The 23,565-nt window shown below is 61.2% G+C and overlaps 1 protein-coding gene across 1 annotated transcript in view; it reads right to left on the reverse strand.

Annotated features, from left to right (window-relative positions):
• The window catches only part of NHERF2 (NHERF family PDZ scaffold protein 2), a 41,051-nt gene extending 19,007 nt beyond the window's left edge, over positions 1-22,044 (reverse strand). Inside the window, exons 1-2 of the mRNA XM_072877993.1 lie at positions 21,636-22,044; positions 16,873-17,130 (exon numbers count right to left, since the gene is read on the reverse strand). Of these exons, the coding sequence (XP_072734094.1) occupies positions 16,873-17,130; positions 21,636-21,845 (468 nt within the window). The 5' untranslated portion in view covers positions 21,846-22,044. The remainder of the gene's footprint in view (positions 1-16,872; positions 17,131-21,635) is intronic.
• Positions 22,045-23,565: the final 1,521 nt, after the last annotated feature.

Raw genomic sequence — 23,565 nt, forward strand, 5'->3', positions numbered from 1 at the left:
GCTAAAACGCCTTGAAAAGTCACGCTTTAGGGATTTATTCCAGGAATAAACCACCAGTGCTGGCGTGGACACCCACCTCTCCCGGGTCATCTGGAAGAGGAGGAGGAGGAAGAGGGCTGAGCACACACACACACGCACAAACACGGAGCTAGTCTAGCGGCCGAGGCCGGGTCGGTACCATCTGCCACGGGAACCCGGCGGGTCCCAGCCCACCGCGGGGCAGAGCAGCTCCTGCAGACCAGCACGCCGAAGCCACGATGCTGCTGTGCACCTCAGCAAGGGGATTCGGCCCCCCGAACCTCCTCCAAGGCCGAAGGGACGCTCTCGGCACAGCCGGGAAGCGCGCGGCGTCCCCCAGCGGTACCGTGAGAGGAGCGAGAGCTTCGGCCCCACTCGTCCCCCCGGAAAGGGGATTTGCTCAAACCGAGCTGAGCTCATCTGCCGCTGGCGTGACGGCCGCCTCGGCCCCGTCACGGTGCGTAATCACCGGAGATCAGGGCTTGCCACCTAATCGGCTCAGTCCCGCCTGGGACCACCTCACCCGCAGCACTCTGCGCCCACCGGCCCTTTTGGGGCTGCTCCCAGCACCAGCTCCGTCCCTCCACGGCCCAGCCCGGTGAGCTTTGCCGTTTCCTGGGGGCAGCCAAATAGGCTCTAATCGCCGCTGTTGGGAATTGCACCGCCTGGACACGCTCCAGGCTCCGGATCACCCTGCGACACGTCAAGCTTTTCCACCTCTGCTGGGCCGAGCTGGAGAAAACACAGGCAGGAGCATTCCTGCCTAATTGACATTGTTAACATATTTTCTTTTAAGTCAGCTCCCATGGCGTTTCCTCTCCTTTCGCATGTGGTTTCCGTGAGAAAATGGCTCCTTTGCTCGCCTGCTCCCTGAAAAGAAAGCCTCCACTGGTGGAGCCCGCTGGGGCTGGGGGACACCGGGCTCCCGTCCTGCCTCGTGGCCGCTTCGGGACACCGAGATGTCCCGGGGGGACAAGGGACACCGCTCAGGGCCTCTGTCCATCCCCGCCACCTCGCCTCCAGCCAGGACCTCTCCATCCCTGCACTTCGGCTTCTCCGCTGCGTGCGGCGAGACGCACGGGAGGGACGCGCAGCCTCCTTCGGGGCTGGCGGAGGAGAAGGGCAGCTCTGGCAGCACGGCAAACGCCGGCAGGCAGAGCAGCGAGGGGCGATGCTGGGAGCTGGGAAGGAGCCGAGCCGGGGGAGAAACCTGCGCAGGAAGGGGGGGGGCCTGGGGCCGCTGCACCGCCAGAACAAGGGGCCCATTTACACCCGCCCCGACACAGGCACCCTCCCTTGGCAGTAAGGGTTATACTGGGAGCCGAGCTGAGCCGCGGGCAAGCTTTAATTGCCACTATTATTGCTACAATTTTGTTAGGAGCTCAAAGGCTGCTGCCTTCGCTCAGATTTAGGGATGCACTTAACTTTTAGCAGATGCTTATCGCCCTGATCTGGGAAGGGAAGGGGGGTCCTCACGTCCCCGCTGTGAAAACCCCGTCTTTCACGCTACAAAGATGAGGAGAAGCAGGAGCCCTCACCACAGCTGCCAGCGGTGCCCACAGCCCCGCTCGCCGTGAGAACCGGGCTGGCTTTGGGCTCGTGCCACAGCCAGGAGCGGGATTACTGCCTCCATTCACTGCCGTGCCAGGGATCTGCCGCCTGCTACAGCGGGGCTGGTTTTCATTCCCCTTCCCCCAGGAATGACTCAATTTTTCCCATTAAAGCAGCACCAGAAAGGGGGCTATTGTAGCCCTGCATCCCCCGGGGCCAGGGGGACCTCGGTGACACTGCAGGGAGGGGACAGGGCTGACTGCTGATGGTAAATGTCAAAGGAGCCTCGAAATCCAGCCAGAAAGCGGGACCGCCGGCTGGCAGCGCTGCGAGGTGGGAGGCAGAGCACCCCCAGGTCTGTGCCACGGGGCAAGGACACAGCAGCTCTCCCACCGTCCCCACCACCATGAGAAGCAGAGCAAGGATGCTCCTGGGGTTTCCCACCTCCCAGATGGTCCTCAGGTCCACACTGGGATGCTGCGGCCCCCCGCACGCTGCTGGGAAGGGCTCGGGGGTTCCCTCCCTCCCCGGCCGCACACGTTTCACCCAGCTCCATCCCCCAGCTCGGAGTCAGCCAGCGCCGAATCGGCTCAAACTCCAGATGTTGGTGAAATGCTATAAATAAAGGAGGGGGAAGGGGAGAGACGGCTGGTGGGACGCCAGGCCCACCAAAACACAAGCAGATGTTCCCCTTCCTCGGAGGGCTGCGCCCGTCCGCAGCTGGGGTTGGGGAGAAGGTGGCAGTTCCAGCACCCCGAGGTGCCCCGGCTAGCGAGACCCCTCCGTACCTGCAGAAGCGGGTAATTCGGAGGTTTTCCACCAGCCACGCCAGGAATAAATCCTTGGGCAGGGCCAGCTCCGTAAACAACCTGGTTCCATTTTTATACAGCCACAACTCTAATTACCGCCCGCCCCGTTAGCCGAGGAGGTGTTTCAGCTCCGACACCAGCAGTCAAAAGAAAAACTTCACTTTGTTCTTCCAGTACAGACCCCACAGCCTGACTGCCACGCTCTCTTGAAGCTCGTTGCTTCACAGCATCTCCTGGGCAGCAGTGGCTGCTGCCTCCACATCGCGACAGCCGGGAGAAAGTTTTGGGTGCTCCCCGGGGACGAACAGGGACCGCGGCAGTGCCCGCGCAATCCCTGCCCTGAGAGAAAAGGAGCTCAAACACAGCTGAGCTGCCACCAAAATACCTTTTGGCAGGGCCTGCGATCACCCCAAAACAAGCAGAGTTATCTTAAATATCACCAGGAGGAGAGGAAGGGTGTTGCAGGTTCCCGACAGCACAAACCCTGCTGCAGTGCCACCGTCCCTCGCCTCGGTGTCAAAGCTCCATGTCACCACCAACCCAAACTGCCGGGCACCTCGCCTGCCCGCGCGGGCTGCCAGCCCCGAACACAAGGTCTGGGCTGTTGAAGCTTATTTAAATTGCTGCCATTATTCAAATTGCTCCAATTATTTAAATTGCTCCAGCTGGGTTTGACTGATAGAAGCAACAAAAAAAGTATTTATTCTTTTTTAAAGGGCAAAAGACATTGAGATTTGCGCTGTTTTCCTCACCAGCTGCAGCACTGCTGCCCCAGCACCCTCACGCTGCGTCTCTGCCTGGGGGGGGTGCTGGGGGAGCGGGGGCTGCACCGCCACGCACGCCCAGCGCCCTTCAGACACGTCCCACCGCCTTCTCTGTCACCGTGCAGCACAAAGGGAACGAGCAAGGATGGCAGGCGAGCGAGGAGACGGCCGAGCAATCCCAATTAGCAGTGGAAAGCATCCAGCCGCGGGTACTCAGCAGGACCCACAGCCGAGCCATAGCTGATAGGGTAATTTGGGTAATTTCAGTGGGTGAGTCTCCAGCCCTGCCAGGTCTGCTGCAGGGGACGGGAGCGCCGAGTCGGGGCTGGCTGTGCTGGCCGGGGTGATGCCAGGTCCCTGCTCTGCCCTGGGTCACAGCCCGACAGCGGCCCCCACGAGGAGGAAGATTAGCCGTGCGATGGAAACCCCGTGCCCGCGGGACAGCTCCTTCCAGCAGCGGAGGGGAAGGATGATGCCCGCAGACGGCCACGGCGGGTGCCAAGCCTCGGCAGGGACCCACTGTTCCCAGGGTCACTCGCCCTGAGCCCTGCAGCCATTTCAGACACAGCAGAGGGGACGGTGCAGCTTGTCACTGGTGACCCCCAGCCCCCAGCATCCCTTTCCAAGGCAATGCAAAAGCAATCAGAAAAAATGAACGAGGTCCTTCAGTGTCCCCTGGCACTGCGGGAAGAAGCGGTACGCACCCTCCCTGAGCTGTGCACCGAAGCGTCCAGGTCCCCCCCAAGCCCATGCGCCCCAACCTGGTCCCTTTCCAGGCACTACGGGATGCAAACCCCGTGGGAGAGCGGGGCGGCCGCGCCAGCACCCTGCCGCAGAGCCGGACCTCGGCCACGGCCCCAGGCATGACAAAAGGTTATTATCCCGAGAAACTGCCGGGCAGGAGAAAACAAGAGCAGGAAGGATGTGAAGGGTGGGGAGGACGCCTGATCTCCAGCCCACAGTGACAGTGCCTGCCAGGCTGGGCTGCCCCACAGAACGGCACAGCTCCCGCCCCCCGGGCACCCCGCACCAGAGCAGGGTGATGGGAAAAGCATTTCACTTACGGCTTCCCACCGGTGTTTCACCTTTAAGCAATTTGCTGCCAAAGAAGCAAGAGCTTGACCTTAGCTGCCGATGCCCTAAGGCGAGGGGGTAAGCCTGGATTTGCGCCTCTCCGAAATCCCCGGCCCTGTGCCGTGGCATTACGGAAAGCCCTGAGCACAAAGGAGCTTCTCAGGAGAGGGGCTGCGGCCGGGGCAGCATCCACACGTCCCTGACGGGGACAACCTCGGGCAAGGGTCCCTGACAGGCAGCCAGCTGCCCTCGCTGGGGATGTGGTGTCGGGACACCAGCCCCGTCCGGCTCCGTGGGGTCCGTCTGATCCCCCCAGCAGCAATGCCTCCGGCCGAGCTGTCCCTGCCGTTCCTTGGCAATCCGACAGCTGGGGAATTTCTCAGCCACAAGCCAGGAGAAGCAGCTTTTTTTCCCCCTGCTTTGCTGGCGTTTGAGCAGACTCAGACAGCGAAGGCACCCGCGCTCTCCCCCGGGCAGGGCTGGAGCCAGGAACAGCAGCACAGGCTTGGCTGGGAGCAGGGAGCAGCTGGCCCAGCCCAGGGAGAGACAGGGAGGGAGGGAGGATGGATGGAGGAGACCGAAACCGCCACGTGCATGTGTTTGCTTTAAGAGAGACAACTTTTCCAGCATGACCTGCCAAGGGAACACGCAGCCGGGATGCCGGCAAGCTCCCCTGCTCTGGAGGGATCAGCTCCAGGACAACGTGGTGCAGCAGCATGGGTCCTGGCAGGCTGGGATTTATCCAAGAGGAGAGATACAGGATCTCTGTTCTGAATGCAAAGGGATCTCATCAGATCTAGAGGGATTTGTTTTCCAGTGGTTAGAAGGGAAAGGAGGCAAGGAGCATCGGTCGCTCTGTGCAGGGCTCAAACCACAGCTCGAGCCGCTGGAACAGGGGAAAAAGTCCTTCCCACGCTCGCCACGAACCCCCCGGGGCAAGGGGAGGGATTGCTGCGGGCGATGGGAAGGCAGCGGGAAATGCTGGGAACGAGCTTCCCCGATCGCATGGTGGAGGGAGCTTCCTCCCTCCGCGGTGACCGTGCTGCAGCGAGGAGCTCACGGCCCCCGGGGGAGACACGCACCCTGCTCTGCAGCACCCCAAACCCGAGGCACAACTGCCACCCAGGGCGGCACCTCTCAGCGTCCTCAGCACTGCTCCAAGAACAGGCAATGGATCCCAAACAGAGCCTCCTGCCCAGGGCAGGACCCGAAGCACACCCCGCATGCGAGCTCGCGCTCGCTTGCAGCAGGAGGCTCTGTCCGGAGCTGCGCACCATAAAACCACTGACCACGCCATATCAGCCTGCCCTTTGGACTCCTCAGCTTCTCGCTGAGGCCAAGCCTTGAGCAATCACCAAATCATTGGTTAATGCTGGCCCGCTCGTTGCCTTTACTAACCCCAGGTCATTAGCAGGAATCCAGTCGTACCAGCTTTGCACTCCCGCAGCAGTGGGGAGCCCCGGTTGCAGCCACGAGCATCCCAGCCCTGCGCAGGGCATGTGCAGCTGCACCGTGGTGACCAGCTCAGCACCACCGACACTGGGGAAAATCCCCCTCGAGAAGGCGGGGGCTCTCGTGCCACGTGCCAGGGAGCACCAGGGGCTCGTGCGATGCACCGGGCACGGTGGAGCGCGCTGCTCCCTCCCCAGAGCCTGTGGTGGGCACACGGGGACAACTGCTGTGCGTGCCACCAACTCCTTGTGACCGGTGGGGATCTCTCAGCCGCGCACTCACGGAAGGAAAGATATTTTTCTGAAGGGTATGGGTTCCTCAAGCTCTTAACTCCTGGTTTTCGCCCTGTGGGCTGCATGGCTGCGCTGCAGTACCCGTGCAGGACCCAGGGGACACTGGGACACGGCGCGGCCGCTGTGGGACCACGCACCGCACCCCACGTCCCACAGCTGCTTCCTCCCTGCTGCAGTGCCAGTGAGATTCACAGCCCACGGGGGCCAGCACCAACCTGCTCAAACCCACCGAGAGCTGCCCCGAAAGCCTGATTTTTGGGGACGGGGTGCAGCCTCCAGCAGGTCAATAAATAACCCACAGCCCTGCAGAAAGCCGGCTGTTAGCCAAGATGTCCAACACGGGACGGGGAAGCCTGTGTTCTGCACCACAGGCCAGAGAGGACATGGCTCCCAGTCCTCCCCCCGAGCCCCCACAGCCTGCCCCAGTCCCGGAGGAAGAGGTCATGGGTGCTATATTTAGATCTGCAGAGCCCAATAAAGCACATGCAGGGTGGGAGAGAGACCACGCAAGCCATCGTACTGGCACTTCAGGGCTGACCTTGCCCCCCGCTCCACCACCAAGCTCACCCTCGTGCCCAGGTTGGGGCGGTGGGTGGGATGGACGCAGGGCGGGATGAGCTGGGTGCAGCCCCACAGGTGCTTCAGCTCCGCAGAGCTGCACGCTCCTCGCACGCTTGCTGCACGCTCGCCGCACACCGTCCAGCTCCCACCGCCGCACAGCAGCGTTTCACTGCTCCGGCTGTCCCCAGCACGGGGACACATCTGCACCCCCCCAGCCCGGCCCCTGCCCAGGGAAGGGGGGAGAACAGGCACTGCTCTGTGAGCGCCGGGGAGCACTGGGACCAGGGAAGTTCAATAGTTTACTACCAATATTTGTCTTGGCCGGGCGGCATGGCTTGCTGGAGGAAATGGGGCAGGGGGAGGGCTCCAAACATCCTCTGCATTCCTTATAGTGAAAGTAAAGCCAGCGCTGTGGCACCCGCGCTTGGGGTTAACCAAATGTAAGGCCTTTTGGTATTTAAAAATCCTGCAGTAAAATATCCAGTGGTGTAATTTTCCAAAAAGCAGAAGGAGTGAGGGGCCTTGCTCCTCGGCTTGATGTGCAAGCTACCCCCCTCCTCCCAAAAACCCACAGCTCAAAGCTTTTGCACAAAATCTGCCCACGGAGCTGATCCGGACACAGCACCCAAAGCCCACGGCTCTCAACCTCCTCCACACAACTCAACCCTCCTTCCACAGCGACCATGGCAAAATGCTGGTGCCAGCTCCATCCCACAACACCGCCGGAAAACACGGGATCAAACCGAGACCTGATGCAATCGGGGAACATCAGGACTCGCTCACTCAGCCCCTACCGCTGCGACGCTCAGCTCAAAAAGGATGTTTTAAACCCAGCTCCTTAAAAATGAGAGGACCACAGAAGATGCCCCTTGCTTGCTAAAGGCTGCGGGGAGCTGAGCACCCCCCCGGCCGCCGCTCCTTGGGCGAGGGGCTGGTGTTTATCTCCAGCCGGGGCAGCCGAACAGCACCTCCGTGCTGGGCAGATAAGGAGGTTCGGAGGTGGCTCTGCCAAAGCCCTGCGCAGCGGCAGGTGGTCCAGGACAAAGTGGATTTCCCACGCAGCGCAGGAGGACCTCCCGTGATAACCCCCAGAGCCAGCACCAGGCGCCGGCTGCTCCTGCTGATAAACCCCGGGTGACGGTGGGTGTGCGACGTCGGGCACACTCCGGTGCTGGCCGCGGGGCTCTGAGCACGCTGCGATCCATGCCCACGGGAAGGGCTGAAGAGGACCAGAAAGCCGCAGGGAAAGCAGCCCCCCCAGGAACAGCCCCAGCAAGACAAAGAGATGGATCCGGGTGCCCAACAAAACTCAGCAACCGCTTCAAGAGTGGCACGACGCAATTTTTGTCCACACCTTCGGGCTGCCCCGAGCACCTCTCCAGCACGACACGGGGTCTCCCACGTACCCCCGTCCCCAGGACAGACTCAGCCCTCCGATGCCAGTGGGAGCCCTGCGCTCATTAACGCCTGCCAAACAAGAGCAGGGAACTCTTCCAGGCAAAGCAGACTATACAACCCGCTTAGAACTAATTAGGGCTTGTCTTAATTAAATCCTGCTAACCACGAACAACCACAGGGCCAGAATTAACTGATTTACCTGGGATGGCCTTTGGCCGCTCACGAGGGACCACCAGCCAGCCACGGTGGCTGCAGACACGGCAAGGCAGGAGCTGTCGGGGCTTGGGAAGAGCCACTGGAGACCTGCCCCACGGCAGAGCATCCCACCCCAGAGGATGCCGGCACAGCCCCGGCTGCGGGAAGAGCTGCCGCAGCACACCCCGGGGTGGGAGCTCAGCCCGCCAAGGCAGGAGCGGAGAGATTAGCCCTCCCGCTGCCTTTTGTGCTGCTCGTTTCTTTAATGGGATTTAGACCCTGTAAATCCATAAGAGGGTTTAATCACATCCCGCCACGGGGCAAGCAGCGGGGCTCCTGCCGGGTCCGCGCAGGCAGCGAGCCTCACTTAACCGTGTTTACAGCCGACAGCGATGGAGGGGCCCGGGGCTGCATCCGGACACCAACTCCCTGCTGCTCCCTGTCCCGCTCCTTTCTCGAGCATCCCTGGCCGCGGGGCAGCACACAGGACGGCTCAGTGCCGGGGCTGGAGACCCCGCCGAGGGAAAGACCCCGCTGCCCATTGCTGGCTGGGTAGTCGGAGCCCGAGATGCCTGCAAAGCATCCCTGCGTGCTAGTGCAGCACCAGTACCTATAGGGAATTGTCTTTCCTACCTTCCCCTTGCTCATAAAACTGCTTTTCAATTTGGCTTTCAGAGACTCACCACTAACAGACATCTAACCCCTGCTTTATTTTATCTGGTAACAAACTCTCGCAAGGTTTTAGGGGGGAAAAAAAGAGACATTTAGCCAACAAAATCCAGCTCCAAGTCTGGTTACGGTTTAAACGTACACAGCAGTGGAACCAAAACACTTGGGAGTCCAGGCAAAAGCTGTAATGAAATTAAATTACAATATGGACCTTGCCAGAAATAATTATGTCAACAACTTGGGTTTTAATTCCTTATTTATAGAGACCTGTGGATCTGGAGAAACCCTTTGCTGATTACAAGTTTAATTTTCTCTCTCTCATAGCCCAACCTGGAGTCTCCCAAGATCACTGCCTGTGAAGTCTCTGCAGCTAGAGATAGAGCCAAGGACTGGAGCCAAAATACTCTTGATTCAGACCTTAATTTATACACAGAGTTCTTCTACAGTGCCGGGTAAATCACTCAACCTCGCAGCCTCAGTCTCCCCGACCGAAGGGCAGGGACAACGCGCACAGAGGCGATGCCACGACCATCGCATCACACTTGCGTGCTGTACTGCAAGCAGTAACGGGATGTTTCCTTATGGATTTCCATAAGGATGTTTCCTTACGGATTAAAAGGAACTCTTTAAAACCTCACTTGGAAGTCGGCTGTGCCCGGCCGGCAGCCAGAAGCCCTGGCCCCCTCCGGCCCATGAACGCACGCTGTTACGCCAGCATAGACACAGCACCTTTGCTCCACGCGTTTCCACTCCCCACGAGCAATGCTGTGACACCGGCACCTTCTCCCCCGGGTGGGAGCAGCCCCGTGCCCGGGGGACTGGGCAGGAGGAGGTGGGATTCACCCGGACCCATGGCATGGCCAGGTCCAGGGTGAAACGCCCGGAGGTGTTTTATCCAGCCACGCTGCATGGTGGCACCAGGGACAGTCCTGGATAAAGAGAGCTGGAAACATGCGGTGCACCCCCTCCTCCACAACTAATTTGGGTCTTGGGAATAAATAGAGAATGAAAAATAAAAACAACCCACCCCAATACTGTTTTAAGGTTTCTTCCACCAAGACAGGACCACAAGCCCATCAGTCCAGAGAAACTCCGAGGGATGGAGCAGTCACGGCAGAGGCTCTGTGCAGCTGCCAGGGCACATGCAGAAGGCCCTGATTCTGCCAGATGATTTTTAATTGATTTGAAACCATTTTATATTTTTACTATTGAACAGAACCATTAAACAGCTGGCGAGGAGCCCACTTGTAAGTGGGGCTGTTATTAAAGCAAGCTGCTCGACCGCATCCCTGCGAGCAGAGGGGGCCAGCACTGGCTGCGCCGGAGCAAGCTGCATTTTGAACGGCTCCCATTTAATATCAGTTTTCAAATCATTTTGAGGGAAAGCTTTTGATTACTCGCGGATGCAGAAGGGAACATCACCGGCTGGACCACACGCAGCATCTCTCGGTGTCAGCAGTGTCACCGCTCTGCAGCCAGGCAATGGGCCGGGATGCAAACACCCCCCCCGCACTCCCACCCACCTCCCAGGGAGGTGACAGGTCCCAGGGGTGACCCCACTGTCCCCTTGCAGGACCAGGTGTCCCTTGGGAGCATGTGGCCCCAGGAACAAAGGCTCTTGGCAGGGCGCAGCTCCTCCCGATCCTAATCTGCCTCCCGCTCCCTTCCACTCACTTTGTGTTTCACTAAAAATATCACGGCGGAGGAAGTTTCTGCTGCGGGGTGGATGCTCTCCTCCCCGGGAGGGGCTTCCTGCGCTGCCCTGGCACAAAAATAACCCCCCAGCCGAGCTCCCCCGCGGGACCCGCTGCCCACACCGACCCCGGGCGGGTGAGCTGTGTCCAGGGGATGCCCGCTCAGCCCCCTCCCTCTGTCCCCGTAGCCCACCCACTGCTCTCGGGCGTTTTGGGTGATGGGACACAGTCCACGTGAAAGGAAGCATTTTGCATCCAAACTCCCTTCCCACAGCACTGGGAGAATACGAGTGTGTGGGACCTGGGGGGTCAGGAGCCAGGGCTGACCCTGCCATGCTCCAGCATAGCAAGCAACACACTGTTTTCTTCACCTTACACCACCATGGGCAAGTGTCCCATCTCGTATCTGGATTGCATCCAGCAGGACAAGGCTCAGATCCCTGCCGGCACTTCCTCCGAGTGCTGCGGCAATACCCAGCACACGCCACTCCTCCGCAGGCTCATCACAACCCGAGCTGAGGCTCCAGCAAACCCCACCGCAGACGGCAGCGCTGCAATGCCAGCTCCAAACCGATACCAAAACCCAAGCAACAAAAGCCAGAAGTTAACAGATTGCTGACGCACAAGGGGCGAGCAGACGGGACCGCGTGGGGAACGAGGCTGGGGCTGCCCCAGTCCCAGTGTGGGGACCTGCGAGGCTACGGGAAGCAGAGCCCCCAGCCTGCCGCCCCTCCAGCAGCGCAGACCCCACGGCTCAGCCGCCCGCGCACCGTGGGGGACAGAACTTCAACCAGCTCCTGAAACACCCCAACGCTCGTGCAAAGGGGGCTCTGCAAAAACAGGTCTCATCCTGCTCCTTCTAAGCAAGCGCCAAGTCGCTGGGCTGTCAGAGGGACCAATGGTCTGAAAAGTCAGTTATTTTTATGCATTTATCTTATCGCTGCCTGCAAAGGAACGGAGCAGGCTCCCAGGAAAGCAAACCACTCCAGGCTGCTCCGAGCAAAGCTCGTGGTGCAGCACAGCCTCCTGTGGCCTGGATTGGCATAGGCCAGGGGAAAGCATCCTGCTCTGTCCCCAGGGAGGGCACCTCCAGCCGCCGTACGCCCTAATCTCATATGCCCCGAGATGCTGCGAGCTGGAGCTGCTCCAGAGCCCACCTGCACCGCTTGCAGCCCTGGCACCGACTCTGCCCGGCCCCGTGACACACGATGCCGGTGAGAACGGCGCTATCAATAATGCAGCAGGGTCAGCGCCGGCACAGGGCCGCCAGCTTCCCCGCAGCACGCCAGCCCGACTGCTGCCGCCGGGATGGGATTGAAGCACTAATCCCAAAAAGAAGCCTGGCTTTGCAGCCGCTCCTCGGCTCAGCTCCTGCAGTAACCAGACCCGCGTAGCCCAGAGCCCGCTGCAATGCCGCTCTTTGCGGGGAGGCAGGGGGTCTCCGGTCCCACTGTCCTGCCCCCTCAGCTCCTTGCAGGCATCTCCCCTTCCCCAGCAGGGACGTGGGGAGCCACGCTCCCACCCCATGCCCTCAGCCAGGCACAGCAGAGCAGCAACCCGAGCTCCCGGCAGCCCTGGTGCGGCTCCACGCTGCGGGTGCAGAAACGGCTTTGCAAAGTTTTTTTGCTTACACAGAGAAACACAGAGCGCACAGGGCAATGCAGCCCTGCTCCGACGGGACACGCACACGGCTTCCTTTCAGCTTCGCCCTTTCAGACCCGCAGCAAGCGCTGCCAGGCTGGCAGCATCCACAAAAATAGCTGCTGTGGGAAGGGCAGGGAATGCTGCAGGGACGTGGCCACAGCTCCTCGGGCTCTGTGCTGGAGGGTTTCCCCAAGCCTCTGCCTGCACAGCAGGAACCTCACCCAGGTTGTAGCGGGGACGAGCTTTGCTGTCCTCCCCGACCACCCTCTGCCCGCAGGTCTGAGCCTGCCACCGGGGCCCAGGGAGCGCAGGATGCTGCAGGGAAGTGCTTTAATTTAAGCTATGCACTTATTTTTTGGGGTTGTTTTTTTTAATCACATAATTACTGCAGACATTTCTGCTCATGTTAGGTTTTATTACATCTTTGTGGTTATTCTACAAGCCCTAAATTTTGGGCCTCAACTGAGTTGGCAAAGTTCTCTCAAAACATCTGTCCCACATTACTCCCCTTCCAGTGCTCCGGCAGAAAGCTGGCGGCTGAAGATGTTGCAACGCAGAATTTGCAAGGAAAAAGTTCTTATTCCTGACCTAAACAGAAGTGTAAATATTTACTGCCTCGATGTCAGCGCTGGCCCCACACCTGCAGGTCCCAACCAGCACCCAGGCACTCGTCCATCCTCTGCTCGGCACATCTGTCCCCAAGCACGGCAGCTCCTCTCGAGCGCGGGCTGGTGGCACGCAGGAAGCTCAATGCCTGCTCGCTGTCACAGCAAAGACATGGCCAAGATTCCCCGTGTTGGCCAAGGGACACCCATCCTCCTGCTGTCTGCAGTTCTTGCCAGCAGCAACGCTAAGGTGACACCATCCCTCCCCGAGCAGGGGCCAATTAACAACCGGCCACTAATTCCCCTACATTAGAATTGCCAGACCCAACAGGCTGCTTGAATCCAGCAGCCACAAGACATGGGTTTGTTTTTCCACAAGATAAACACTGGTTGTAAAGGTCCCTTTGCACACCCACCCCCCGCAGTCATGCTTCGGTGTGACCGGAGCAGTGATGGAGGGGAATTGCATCACCCCGAACGAGCCTCGGTGGCTTTATTGCTGTTCTTGTTTCTCCTACAAACACACCTGGAGAAAGCAGTGAGGCAGCAAGTCCCAAGGACACCGCTAACGTGGCTCATGAAGCCTGCACGGCCATAGCTGGGGTCCCGGTAACGGCACACCCCTCTCACCGCACAGCAGGAGCTGCGGCAGCCGAGCTGCAGCCGCTGCCTGCAAAGGTGCTGCCAGCCCCGGGCCACGCTGCCTGCGTGCCACGAATGCCTTGGGATGGCCGGCAGCATCCGGGCCGGCGCCTGGCAGCACCGCTCAGCGCCAGCCCGGCTCCCCAGGCATTTAATTAACAGCCACCGCCGGCTCACGCTGCTGGCCCAAAGGCACCTTTGCAATAAAAGCAGCTCAGCACCCAACGCACCCAGAGCAGCCCCTGCCACGCTGAGACCCGCCTGCCCATCAGTACAGCCCTGCCCGCTGCCTCCCAAACCCCTGGGGACTCCATGCTGGGTGCCCAGCAGCGGAGAGCCAGAGCTCCAAGGAAAAGCGGCAAACAGCCCAGTGGCCACAGGAACAAGTTTGGGACAGGGGAGTGCACGGCATGGGGGCACGGGCCCTGCCGCTTCCCCTCCCAGGGGACACAGCATGGGGCAGGCAGCGAGGAGGGAAACCCCTCCAGCACAGGCAGGCACAGATGCCAGTGCAGTGCTGCAGGACGGGGCAAGGCAGACCCTGCTCCCCGTGCCACCACGGCCACGCACGGCACGAGTCCCCAGGGCGCCGGGGATGGCAGCACGGTGACAGGCGCAGCCGCTGGCAGCCAGCCCTGACGACCTGCTCTCGGGGCAGGCAGCCTGATTTTAAATACGTGCTGAATTATTCATGGTATTACCGTGGTTCCTGGAGCACAAGGTCCTGGACACCAGGTCTCTGCTGGGGTTGCACGTTGACCTCCCCACGCATGGCAGCTCTGCGGGGGGGGTCACTCCTCTTGCAAAATAAGACTGGGGCAGCATGGGGGAGGCTGGCAGGGCTGTGCCCACCCTGCCTGCTGCATCGCCTGCCCACTGCCCACCGCTACGGCCACCCCAGGTGCCAGATTTCCCTCCTCTTTGCTTCAGTTGCTCCTTGCTCCGGGCTGTACTGAACAACCTGGCCTCAAAATCAAGGAAAACTGCAGCCTTTACATAAACAAATGCTGCTCAAAAAAAAAATGCTTCTCCTTGGGAGCAGCCCGGAGCATCGGCACCAGTTCCCACAGGGGCAGGTTGGAGCCAGGGGTCTGCAGGGGGAAGGGAGCTGCCTTTTCTCCTCCTTCACTAAACACCTCCAAGGAAACTACACAAAAGACCCAAGCGCTGCCAGCCCCAGCCCAGCTTCTCCCAGTGCCACCCAGCTCAAAGCCTAGTCCCCTCCAAATCTAGTTGGGGGCAAGTCTCTAACTGGACCCCAGCTGCCACGGCCCCGCTGCAGGGACAGAAATCTCTCCCAAACAGCCCCCGCACTCGGGAGCTGTGCACCCCACGCGGGCCCAGTGCCGGTGATCTGCAGGATTAGGGTCAGGCTAGAGCTGCCCCACGCAGGGACACGATGCTGGAGGGCTGAGCACTGCAGGAACTGGGGTGCACCATCACTCTCCTGGCCTCCAGCCATTTTGGACCTAGGAGGAGAGCCACATCAGCCAGACCAAAAGCCTGGAGCAGGTATTACCACCTTGAAGCAAGCAGGACTGCAAGGCACAGGATGCAAGTCCTGCTGCTCCGGCAACCCCTGACTTCGTACTAGGGTCACACACGGCCCTGCCACGGAGAAGCGACCTTGGCCAGGAAAGGCTGCAGTGCCCAGCTCTTCAAAGAGGCTCTTCAAAACCAGCCACTGACCTCAGCCTCTGCAAGCACCCGACATGGTCAGCAGTCCCTGTCCCCAACACGGGGGCATCACCCCCAGAGTCAATTCCCTTTGTCCAGCTCAGGCTCTGCCAAGCACCGACTCCGGCACAGCGAGCGCCAAATGTCCCGGCCACGCTGCCCCAGGCAAAGCCCCCGGCCAAGCCCCCCAGCCCCTCCGAGGGGAAGCGCAGGCGCTTCTCCCCCCTCGCACCCCAGCCCTGCCCGGCTCTCCCCGTCCCACCCTCTCCTTGGAGGAGCCAAAACCCAAAGGCCGGAAAGGACCGTCCTGTTCCCCTCGCCTGACTTCCCGTCAGCGCACGCTGTTGGATTGCAACCAGCAAACGAAACAGAGACAGGATAGGAAATCCCCAGCTTGGAAAGCCAGCCATGCCCAGCCGCCCCCCCAGGAACGGCTCCTCTCCCACCGGCCATCCCGGGGGTGACAAGCTCCCCACTGCACCAACCCCCAGGGGAAATGCACCCATCATCATCACACAGACCTTCAAACAGCTTCAAATCATGCAATAAGTAAAAAAAGAAAAAGAAATACTGCCTCCAACCCTGCCCCTGCCAGCCCCAGGGAAGGGGGGTTCCTCCTCTGCAAGATGCCAAACAGCTCTGGAGGGGAGGACCGGAGGCGAGACCCCCTCCTTATCGCTGGAGATGCACGCGCCTCCTGCCTCGTCCCAGCATCGCCTCTTATCTGCACAGGGGAATTTCTTCAGCTCTTATTGTGCAGGGGCTCCTGAGGACACGAAGCTTTCCTGACTTTCCCACCTACGTCCTCCCGGCAGCCCCACGGCCGCTTCTGGGCCAGCATCCAGCCACCACCCCACCTCTGAGGGGGCAGAGGCCAACCAGGCACCGCAGCCCCTGCAAGCTCCCCAGAGAGGAGGAAGAAGAGGAGTGCGCCCATGGCAGCTCCGCAATGGAAGAGGCGGTTGAACACCAGCACTCCCTACCCAGCGGCACAGACCATCAAGCATAGGGGGGCTACAGGGTGGGGACATGGAAGGGAAGGGGACAGACAGTTGCAGGGAGGTGACAGAGTCACCAGCTCGGCCATGCGACACCCGCACCGCTCCTGCCACGTTCACGCCCCGAGCAAGGGCAGTGCCGGGACCAAACCCTGCTATCTGCCGAGCGCAAGGCTGCGCCGTCTCCGCCAGCCCAGCTCCAGCAGCAAGGCAGCCAAGGAAATTGGACGTTTTCCACCCCAAATTCTTTCCTTTTTGGAAAGGAGTTTGCCAATAAAAGGCACTTACTGCAGAATCACAGTCCAGACCCAGGCCACTTGAAAAAGAGCTAATTTCCTTCCTATTTAAGCAAAAAGCTGAGAACACATTCGCCCCAGATGTTCCCTCCCTCCTGCAAATAATGGAGGAGAGAAGCTCATTCATGAGCTCCAGCTTCGCCGCATCCCTGGTCCATGCAGCCTGACCCCGTAGGGGAGCGAGACCCAGGCTGGGTCACCCGTCCCCAGGGCTGACAACCCCCCACCAGTCCCCTCCATCCCAGCCCCCCAGCAGCTCCCGGGGCTCATGAGACCCTCAAGGGGTGCAGGAGGGGAGAAAGCAGCACAGCCCCCAGCAGCCAGTGCTGCTTCAAGCAAGACCGACCAAGGCCAAGGGGCAGCTTGCCCACTGCTTCGGGACACAGCAGCGTCCCCAAAGCCAACAGCCACATACGGAAGGTTTTTCTCCGATGGGAAGCGAGCTTGCAGAGGGAGGTGCTCGCAGGGTGGTCGCACCCACTCCCCGGCTCTGCACCTAGCAGCCCTGCGCACCGCCCGGCTCTGCCCTCACCTTCCTGCTGCCGTGCGAGGAGAAGCTGTGCGAGTGCCGCTGGAGGCTGCCCCCGCTCAGATCCAGCTGCGGCTTCCAGACCTCGCCGTTGTCGCTGCCCGCCGACTTGGTGGGCGAGACGCTGGAGTTCAGCAGGATCCCGCTGTGCACCATCTCCTCCGTGCACGTCAGGCGCAGGCTGCACAGGTACTCGTCCGTCTCCTTGTCCACCACGAGCAAGCGTGTCTCTGTCTCCACGGCTTTGATGCGCTGCACAACCTGGAAAGGAGAAGAACAACTGAGCAGAAACCCAGGGACCTCCCGGCAGTGGCAGGAGCTGGGTCCAAGGACCATCCACTCCCCCACACTCTCCTGCAGCTTCGGTCCAGCTGCGGGGTGCAAGTTTGCTGTCACTTCCAGACATCGGTGATGGGGGAGAAGGGCAGAGTGCGGCTTTGGGGGACGCCCAGGATGGAGTGCCTGCTGCCTGCAGCCGCAGGTGATGATGGTGGTGGCTCTTTCCACTCCGTGGCCCACAGCTCACACGACAGCTCTGCCCAGGGTAGTTGCATAGGCTGGGGATCACCCGCTCTGCTCAGACTTGAGCTTTCACAGAGGCTGCTTCATTACCCCCCCCACCCCCCCCACCCCGCCCCGAGCATCAGAAACCCGGCTGCCTGGTTTTGTCCCTTAGAGGGACAACACCATCTGTCCCACCAAGCAAACAGTCCTGCACACCCTCATTTCCTTGATCTGGGGCTGCTGCTTCTCCCCATAATCAGGGCAGGGTGGAGAGCCAGGGTGCACAGGGAGGCACCAAGCACCCATGCACATGTTCGGTGGCTGGGCTGTCTTTGCTGGGTGTTCCCCACCACACGGGTGTACCAGCTACCCCCCCCAGGTGGATTTACAAAAGAAACAACCCGATCTGCGCACTCATCCCCGGTCTGTGCTAGGGGCCAGCAGAGATAAGGGAACCCAGTGCTGGGAGTGGGAGATGGGCCCGTCCCTGCTGGGATCCAGCTCCAGGCAGCGCTGAATGGGGACCATTGTCCTGCCGCTGCCCGGCTCCTTCGCAGGGATCAGTGACTGGCAGAGACTCTGAAAGGAGCTCGCGGTGTCGGCACGGCGGGGAGAGCCACGAGGAGCTGATCCCGGCTGCGGCCGGGCAGGGGGGTAGATCACGCGAGGGTGGGCTGCGATGGAACCGGGGCAGATCCAGGACATGCACAGGAGCCGGGCAAAGGGAAATCGCCTCCAGACTCCGTGCCAGCAGCTGCAGAGGGCTGGCTCTGCTGGGCCACCTCCTCCCTGCGCAGGCCTTCATCCCAAGGAGGAGGAGGAGGGGTGGTATCACTGGCGATGCTGCTCAGCAGCCATCCCCAGCCATGGGGTGGCCCTGAAGACCACAGACCCGTGAGCCCCCAGGGCGTGCCGGGAAACCCCCAAAGCAGCGCCAGGCTTTCTTACAGAGCTCCTGCTCTGCTCTAGGTCGCACTGGCCAGACACACTGCAACCGCCAAGGTTATGAGTGACAAACGAGCCTAACGCGCAATTAGCTAGCATTTATTTACTCCCCTGCAAGCTCCATTCAAGGTCAACAGAGCCGGTATCTGCAAACGAAACAAAAAAACCAACCAACAAGACATTTACAGACTGCAGACAAGGCTGCTTGTCCTCAACCAACTGATCTGCTGCAGGCTGCAGCCTCCGTCCCCACATGCCGCGTCGGGCAGCAGCGTGCCCAGGGCTCCCATCCGTAACCGGCCTGAAGGGTGCTATTCCATCAAGCCCCAGAAAATCCATCTGCTCCCTTTCAGATCTATTTACATGCAACGTCAGACGGCGCTGCCGATACCAGCAAGGCAGCGCCTGTGCAAGGCCACTTCTCCCAGACGGGACCTGAGAGCAGGCAGCCAACACGCGGTGGCAGGAGATGCAGATGGGCAGCACCCGTGGGGAGCGTGTGGGAGAAACACGCTGGGTCCCACACAGCGACAGCCCCCAGACCCCGCAGTTTGGGTGCTCCAGGCATTAGGGCAGCACAGTTAATCACTGGCAGGGAGCAGGGTCCTGCAGACCACAACCAAACACAGAGGGACTGCAGAAGCAGCCAGCAGAGAGCGATGCTGGGGCTCAGCCCGCTGCCGAGCTCCCCGACAGCCATGGCAAGAGCAGCAATGGAGCAAGCGTCCCCCCAGCCCCACAAGTGCCAGGGGCTCAGCCAGGCAGGGATGGAGAGCGGGCACAGAGCAGCCCCTCATCCTCTCCCTGCTATGGGGACGAGCAGAAGGGGTTTTCTGTCCCAAACTCCCCAGTTGCTTTGGGGACAGAGCAGCGGGGTGAAGGCAAAGCAGCAGCCAGGCACACGGCGAGGTCCTGCCTGATGCAGGCAGAGCCTGGCACCCTACCCGTTTCCGAGCCATGGTCACAGCCCCGCATCCACAGCTTTTCTGAAGACGACACAGCCTCTCCTGTGCATCCGGCGCCTCGGGACCTTCTCAGCACCGGTCCCAGCCGCATGATTTCCGCAGCTCCACCCAAACAGACTTTCACCCCTGGCTACACCAGCACCAGCCCAGGAGAGCCAGCCCAGGCCCTTCCACCCTTGCCGAACACCAGCTGCCCAGAAAGGAGACTCACGGTGCCACCGGGAACAGCTCAGTTCATCCCTCCTGCTCCAAAAGAGATGCCTCTGCCCGTGCACCACGCTGCCAGCCTCGGCGAGGAGCGGGAGGCTTTCCTCGCTTCGGGCACAGCGGGAGGGCAGGAGCCTGCTGCTCTGCCCTGCACACCCATTGCCCGCCTGGGCGAGGAACCGAGAAGCCAGGATGCAATTTTGCATCCAAGACATGAAACGCCCTGAGAACACGTTCTGCCTTTGCTCCTTGGGTAAGGCCAGGAAAAAACAGAGAACAAAGACACAAATACCACTGGCTTCAGCTCGAAACACAGTTACACCCAAACAGCAAGGCCTTGTTTGCTGCAGGCTCCGTCCCACCGCAGCTTCAGACGCACATGGAAAAGTGTTACTTATTCAAGGCTGGGGACCTCAGCAGCGCAAGGAGGAGAGGCCACGGTGAACCGGCTGCTCTAACCCATCGGCAGGAGCCAGCATCTGACCCGCCACAGCATCGCCCTTCCCACAGCCCATCAGTGCCGGGTATTTTTTTTGGGGGGGAAGAGGTTCTTGTATCGAGGCAGGAGGAATGGCGATCCCAGAGCATGTCCTGGAGCAGGGCTGCTCCTGCTCCCACCACTCACACGCTCACACACACTAATGCCACCAGGGCGGGAACGCAGCACGGCCGTGAGCTCCACGACACCCCGGATGGGACACTCGGTCCCATTCACTGCTCTGCAGCAGGGAACGAGTGCCAGGGCTGAATCCTGCCTCCGCCAGCAGAAAATGGAAGACAGGAGAATTTCTCCCATTTCACTTGACCTACTGGAAAATCCCTGCATGTTTCAAAGACACAGCTGGCTGTCTCAGCTCCGCTATCGCTCATCCCCAGCATCCCAGTTTCAGCGGGGAGTTCTGATGGCTTCCAATACGATGCAGCTCCTTCCAGGAAGGCAGCCCTCCTCTCTGCCCACCCAGATCAAAGATGTGGATCCTCCAAGGGTTTTGAAATCATCACATTCAAGACAAACATTAACTTTTACCCAGCTGGCTCAGATCATCAAAACAGGCTCAGTTAGCCATGAAAACCCACCAAGCCCACGGAGAGGAGTCCACAAGGCTTCATTGGAGCCACCTGAGCTTGCTGCGATGCCCTGGAAGGTTCTGCCTCACCTGGAGCACAGCAACATCCACGCCCGCACCCCCCAAAACACTGCTGGGTCCACAAGCTACACGAGGCACAGCCCTGCCCTGCCCCGATAAAGCGCTGGCAGCAGGGTCCAGCCATATGTTTTAAGTTACTAAAGCACTAAACCCCGCAGAGGCCCGCGAGCCATTAGGCAAACGGGCACATTCGGCACTGTGCCCCTTGCCCAGGCTCCGTGTCTCCAGCAGGACAGGAGCACCTCGAATCTCCTCACTTGTTTTTTGGACTAAAGTGTTTAACAAACACAAGTTTCAGTTTTATAAGCAGAAAGTGACACGGCCTGAAGCGTGCAGCTTCTGTTACAGGGCTGAGAAACAGCTCGCTTGAACCCCCCCCAGCCACAGCCATGGTCTAATAACAGCCATTATTTCCTTACAAGCCCTATCTCGCTTAAGCCAGTCAAACTGCTGAACATCTGCAGAGCTTTATCAGTAGATTTTAAGGCATCCTCGGACACCCTGGGCTGCCCAAGCCAGAGCAGCTCACCCAAAGCGAGCAAGAAAACACATAGCAGAGCCAGAAATAAAGCCCAGGTCTCCCCCTTCCTTTCCCCCACAGATTGCATACCGCAGCCGTGCCCTGCCCATGCCAAAACAGCTTCGGCTTTCCCACCTTTACCCGATTACAACATCCTTTCCCCAGCAGCGAGACAGACTGCACCATGCCACCGTTCTCGTGGGAACTCAGCATCCCGGGCACGCAAAGCCCCCCTGCAGCCCAGGCCTAGGATTTTGGGGGGCACCCACCCCACCCCAGCGACCACCAGCACCGGCCAGGCCGAGAGTGCTCCGGCCCAGATATTTCGGGAGAAAGCCACCCCTCTAGCCCGGCCCAGGGAGGCTGGAGCCGGGCAGAGCCAAGCCGGCGGGGAGGCTCGGAGCCGGGGCCCTCGGCCCGGGGGAGCCGCGCTCCGCTGCCTGCCCTGCCCGTGCCCTGCCCGTCCCCTGCCCGCACCTGGTGGTGCGTCTCCTGCTCCACGTTGAGCCCGTTCACCTCGACGACGCGGTCCCCGGCGCGCAGCCCCGCCGCCTCGGCCGGCGAGCCGGGCTCCACTTTGCGGATGAACTGCCCGCTCTTGCCCTTCTCGCCGTGCAGGTGGAAGCCGTAGCCGCTCTCCCCCTTCAGCATGCGGCACAGCCGCGGCTTCAGCTGGTCCTTGGCCATGGCCGGGGCCGGGGCGCCCGGCGGCGCGGAGCGGAGCGGAGCGGAGCGGCGGGCGGGGGCGGGCGGCCGCGGGGCCCCTTTTATGCGCGGCCCGGGGCGGGCGCGGAGCGGCGGGGCGCGGAGGGGCGGGCCGGGGCCGCGGCCGGGGCCGGCGCTGGGGCTGGGGCTGGGGCCGGGGCGCTGCGGAGCGCGGCCATGCTGCGCGCTGCCCCGCGGCGCCGGGAGCGCGGCGGGCGGGGCCGGGGCCGGGGCCGGGCCGGGCCGGGCGGAGCCGGGGCGGAGCCGCAGCGAGGGACGGGGACGGCCGAGGGACGGGGCGGGCGGAGCCGGCAGCGGGACTGACACCGGGATCGACACCGGCACCGACACCGGCACTGATACCGGGATCGACACCGGGACCGTCACTGACACCGGCTCCGGGACCCGCACTGACGCCGGGACCGGCACCGGCACCGGCACCGGCACTGACACCGGGATCGACACCGGGATCGGGCACTGACACCGGCTCCGGGACCGGCACCGGGCGGACGGAGCCGAGGGAGCCCCGGGCCCGATGGAGCGGGGATGCCCGGGGCTGATCGTGGCCTCCCGGGCTCACGAATCGGAGCCACCCGGGGCTCTGCGGGCTCAGTTCCGGCCGCCGCGGCCCCCCCGGTGCAGCACAGAGCCCCCGGGCTGGGGGCAGCCCCGAGCTCCCCGGGCCAGGGCAGCGGGCAGCCCCGCAGGCAGCTGGCCGGAGCCCACCACGCTCCAGGGCAGCCCGGGGACCGCCACCGACACAAAGCCACTGAGCTGGGTCCCCCCCTGCATCTGCGGGCCAGGGCCCCCATCCCCACTCCCCTCCGGGAAGGGGTACCCAGGCCAAGACTCATCCCTGGGGCAGCGCAGTTCTCTGGGACACGGGCAAGGACCAGCCCGGGAAGGGGAGGCGATGGGGAGCGAGGCCTGGAGCAGAGGCCGCTCGTCCCGAGAGAGTTCATCCTGACCTGGTGGGATGTGCTGGGAGCCCCTGGTCCGGCGAGGGGAGGACGCAGCCCAGCAGCTCCTCTGCCCACCCAGCCCCAGCCCGTGACCAGGGGGAGATGCAGAGCTCTTTGGGGATGGCTCCGCCGAGCCAGCCAGTCCGGCGCACACGGAGCTCGTGGCCTGATGCACTTCATACGTTCACGTGAAAGAGCTCCGAAACGTTTTGTGTCCCCCTGAACGCCAGGCAGAGGACGGGGTTCGTTAGCGGGCAGCTCTGCCGTTCCGGTCCCAGATGTTCCTGGTGGGGAAAGGCTCCTGCTCCATCCCGGGTGGCCCTGCGGAGAGGCCGTCCCGGTTTCACTTGGAATGAGCTCGTTTTGATGGAACACAGAGATCCCCATCTTCATCCTTTTGCATTCCTGGTCTTCGTTTCCTTGAAATCTCTTACAAGGAGGAAATGACCCAGATTAGCTGTCACAGCGTTCGTTGGTGCCGCGTGTCGCGTTCCTGTGGCGCAGGTTTTCTAGCTCTCCTCTGTGGCACTTTTCCTTCCTCATCTGCTTTCCTACCAGATTTTTATAGGGCTGAAGCAAATGCAGCGGCCAGCTTGAGGCAGTAAATAAAAGACTCCAGAAATGAATATTGATTCGCTTGTAATTTGTAGTCTGCTTAAAAAAAAAAAAGACTTCCACTGCAGTTATACATAAAGCCACTCTTCAAAGATGCTTGAACCAAAAAGATGCTTGGTGAGGTG

This window comes from Ciconia boyciana, chromosome 13 (assembly GCF_034638445.1).
Source record: "Ciconia boyciana chromosome 13, ASM3463844v1, whole genome shotgun sequence".
Classification (NCBI taxonomy): domain Eukaryota; kingdom Metazoa; phylum Chordata; class Aves; order Ciconiiformes; family Ciconiidae; genus Ciconia; species Ciconia boyciana.